Genomic DNA, 3436 nt, shown 5'->3' with positions numbered 1-3436 from the left:
GAGAACTGACAGAGTAGTCTAATTAGGGACAAAGTTTGATCAATGCCGAGTAAATTTTTTTAGTAGCCAAAACCTTAATTAACTGTGATTAAATATTATTTCAGTCACTAAAAAGTAACAATTTGGTGACTAAATATTTTGGTGGCCAATTAATTTTATAAATCCCTTCAAAATTCGAAATTTTCTCTCTAAATATTTTAATCGCCAAAAGTCTGAAATTAAATTTTTGTTTTTCATTCGACGACTAAAAAATTTTTGTAGTCAAAGCTATCTATACAGCAACTAAAACATTTTTTAGTCACCAATGGTGCCATTTTTAGCAACTAAATTTTTTTAGTCGCCAATAATCAATATTTCCCAACTAAAAAAAATTAGTAGCTAAATATTATACTTTTGCCGACTAAAAAAATTTTTGGTCGCCAATTCCACAAGTTTTGGCAACTAAATTTTTTTTGGTCGCCAAATTTGATCACCAAAAGTACATTTTGTTGTAGTGAGGTGAATTACTGAGTTTGAAATCTTGCTTGAGAATATCTATCGGGTTATTGGAAAGACCATGAAGGAATCAATTGAGCTTGAAATCCTACATCATAATCATCAAGTGCTTGAAACGATTATGTAGAAATACCATAAAAAGTTTGAAATCTTGCTTCAAAATAAATGTCAATCCTAGAAAAGATTGTCTAGGAGTTGCTTGAGTCTGGAATCCAGGATCAAATAATTGTCGAGTTCTTGAAAATATTGTGGAAGAATTGTTTAAGAGTTGCTCAAACTTAAAATCCTAGTGTAGAATAATGATAGATTGCTTTAAAATATTGTCGAGGAATTGCTAGAGTTTGGAATCTTGCGTAGAATAACCACTAATTTCTTTTTGTGTGAGAATTGCTCAAGTTTCAAATCCTACTTTAGATTAACAATGGCGTTCTTGAAAAGATTGTATAGGAATTGCTTGAGTTTGTGATATTGCTTTAGAATAAGATTCGAGATCTTTTATGGAGGAATTAATGCTTGATTTTTAAATATTGCTTTAAAATATTTGTCAATTGCTTTATAGGATTGTCGTGATACTGCATGAGTTTTTTTTTTTTTTAACTTGATTTTGAAGTCTTGCTTTAGGATAGTTGTCGATTACTTGACAAGATTATGGAGGAATTACTTGAGTTTGAAATATTTGTTTACAATAGCCTTCTAGTGTTTATATGGATCATTAGGTGTGTTAACAAAACAATTTTCAGTTTTTTGATAGCCAATGCAAGGCAAAGTGTTGCCCTACTTTATTGGGAATTTCAAACTAGTTAGCAATTAACTAATTAGCAGACAATATAATGTAGAACAAATTTACTTATTTTGGAAGGGTATTATCTTTTATTTTGGGGTTTTTTTCAATTTTTGATAATCTTGTGAGTAATTTTTCAACAATGCTGAATTTTTAAGAATTTTCTAAAATTCCCATGTTTTTCTATGATTTTGCGGATGCAACTGAACTAAAACAAAATAAAAATTATAATGCATCATTATTTTTATACGATTGCATACATATAAAATTTCATAGGCAAATTAGACTGAACTTTTGTGTGCATCAAGTCTCTCTTTCTAACAGAGTGGTATCAAACTTTGATCCCAAATTTCAAGCAATGTGGGAATGCAATAATGGGTTAAAGCTGAAAACTTTGTGGTTAAAGAAAAGAATAAAGATGATCAATATATAAAGCTGTTTCTAAACTATTTTCAGCAAAATCACTACCTACGATAGTTATATAAGAAGATATATATACTTTCTTCACATGACTTCCATCAATGACAGTTCTTTTCCAATCCCAATTAAAATGAGTGAAAACAATGAGGGTTGTATCAGTGAGGAAGCTCTTCAAAGGCTTACAGAGGACATTGGTAAGAAAATGGTTGAAGGTGCAGAGAAGACTCAATCCAAATCTTCTGCCTCTTGCATTTATAGAGTGCCCAAGGAGATTCGTAAGCGAAAAGAAAGTGCGTATACACCTCGCTTCGTCTCTATTGGGCCTCTTCACGGCAAGGACCAACACATTCTCAATTCGTCCGGGCAGAACCTCAAAAGGAGTTATGCGAATACCCTTGTTGGTCGAATATCGTCCAAGGAGGGTGGATCGGAAGAAGAAAAGCTTAATAAATCCAAGGGGGTACTAATGGAATGTGTAAGGAAAATGAGAAAGTCATTAGACAAAGCGAAGAAATGCTATGCGGAAGAAGTTGAGGATGTGCTGGATGTAGAGATGTTGGTGATTGATGGTTGTTTCATACTTGAACTTCTCTACAAATTCACAAATAACAAGGAGAGCGATAACAGAAACGATCCTATTTTTGGCAACATCCTAATGCCCATCTACGTCCAACACGACTTGCTACTGCTCGAAAACCAACTTCCTTTCTTCGTCCTCAACCAGTTGTTTGACCTCACAGTGGCTCGTACAGTAGGTATATCTCGAAATCATACTCTTCATAAGTATGTCGTTTCATTTTTTCGTAGCATGTGGAAATCAGAAAACAATGGAATAACAATGATGACAAAGAACAACGACTATGATCATATCCTCGATATTCTACACAACCACTATCGTCATCACGATGCAAAACCAGGACCTGGTGGTCCTAACGTGGTCATGCCTTGTGCATCAGATCTCGAATATGCCGGAGTCATGTTTGAAGAGGGTACCAAAGTCGGGTTTTCTAAACCTCAAGGTCCTTTTCATAGAGCTCAATTTAAAATCCCAACTTTGGACCTTTATGACTCAACCGAGCCATTCTTGAGAAACCTCATTGCTTATGAGCAGTGTTGCTCTGGTGTTCCTGGTTACTTCACATCATATGCAATCCTAATGGATACACTCATAAACACTCCCAAAGATGTCCAAGTGCTTGAAAAGACCGGAATCATCCGTAACTATTTAGGCGCCAGTGAAGATGCCTCGGATCTCTTCAACAATCTCTGCAAAGAAATTGTTCTTGGGGAGTCCTATTTTACTGAAACAACCACAGCTGCTGCTAAGTACAGCAAGCTTTGTTGGCATGATGCTATGGCACATCTGAGACGTAGATACTTCGCTACTCATGGACATTCTTAGCTTTCTCTGCTGGCTTTATCACTTTCGGTATCACCATAATTAAATTTGTCCGTGCTGATTTTCGTTAATATGAATAATTTCTCAATAATGCTAGGATGATTATAACATGGTCATCTGGCACTGTTGATAATTCATATGTTCCTATGTTGTTTTGTGATGTAGATCAACTTAAGTCAATAAGTTACCCCTCACTTTCTAGCTTCAACAAAATTTGTACTAGCTAGAATGTCAAGGGCATATCGTATGTTTGTAAAATCAATAAGTCTGGGAATCCAGATTTTGGGCCCAGATTTATGTCATGAATTGAAGTTTGTGGTGAAGATTGAATTTTTGTATAA

The 3436-nt window shown here is 34.6% G+C and overlaps 1 protein-coding gene across 1 annotated transcript; it reads left to right on the top strand.

The window, feature by feature from the left end:
- The first annotated feature begins 1826 nt into the window (after positions 1-1826).
- On the top strand, positions 1827-3098 carry LOC114308023 (UPF0481 protein At3g47200). The gene has a single exon (XM_082917828.1). The coding sequence runs from the start codon at positions 1827-1829 to the stop codon at positions 3096-3098; it is 1272 nt and encodes a 423-aa protein (XP_082773954.1).
- Positions 3099-3436: the final 338 nt, after the last annotated feature.

Source organism: Camellia sinensis, chromosome 3, assembly GCF_055761805.1.
Source record: "Camellia sinensis isolate YWXY chromosome 3, ASM5576180v1, whole genome shotgun sequence".
In the NCBI taxonomy this organism is placed as follows: Eukaryota; Viridiplantae; Streptophyta; class Magnoliopsida; order Ericales; family Theaceae; genus Camellia; species Camellia sinensis.
Note: the sequence above shows the minus strand (reverse complement) of the source record. Positions and strands in the feature narration are given on the sequence as shown.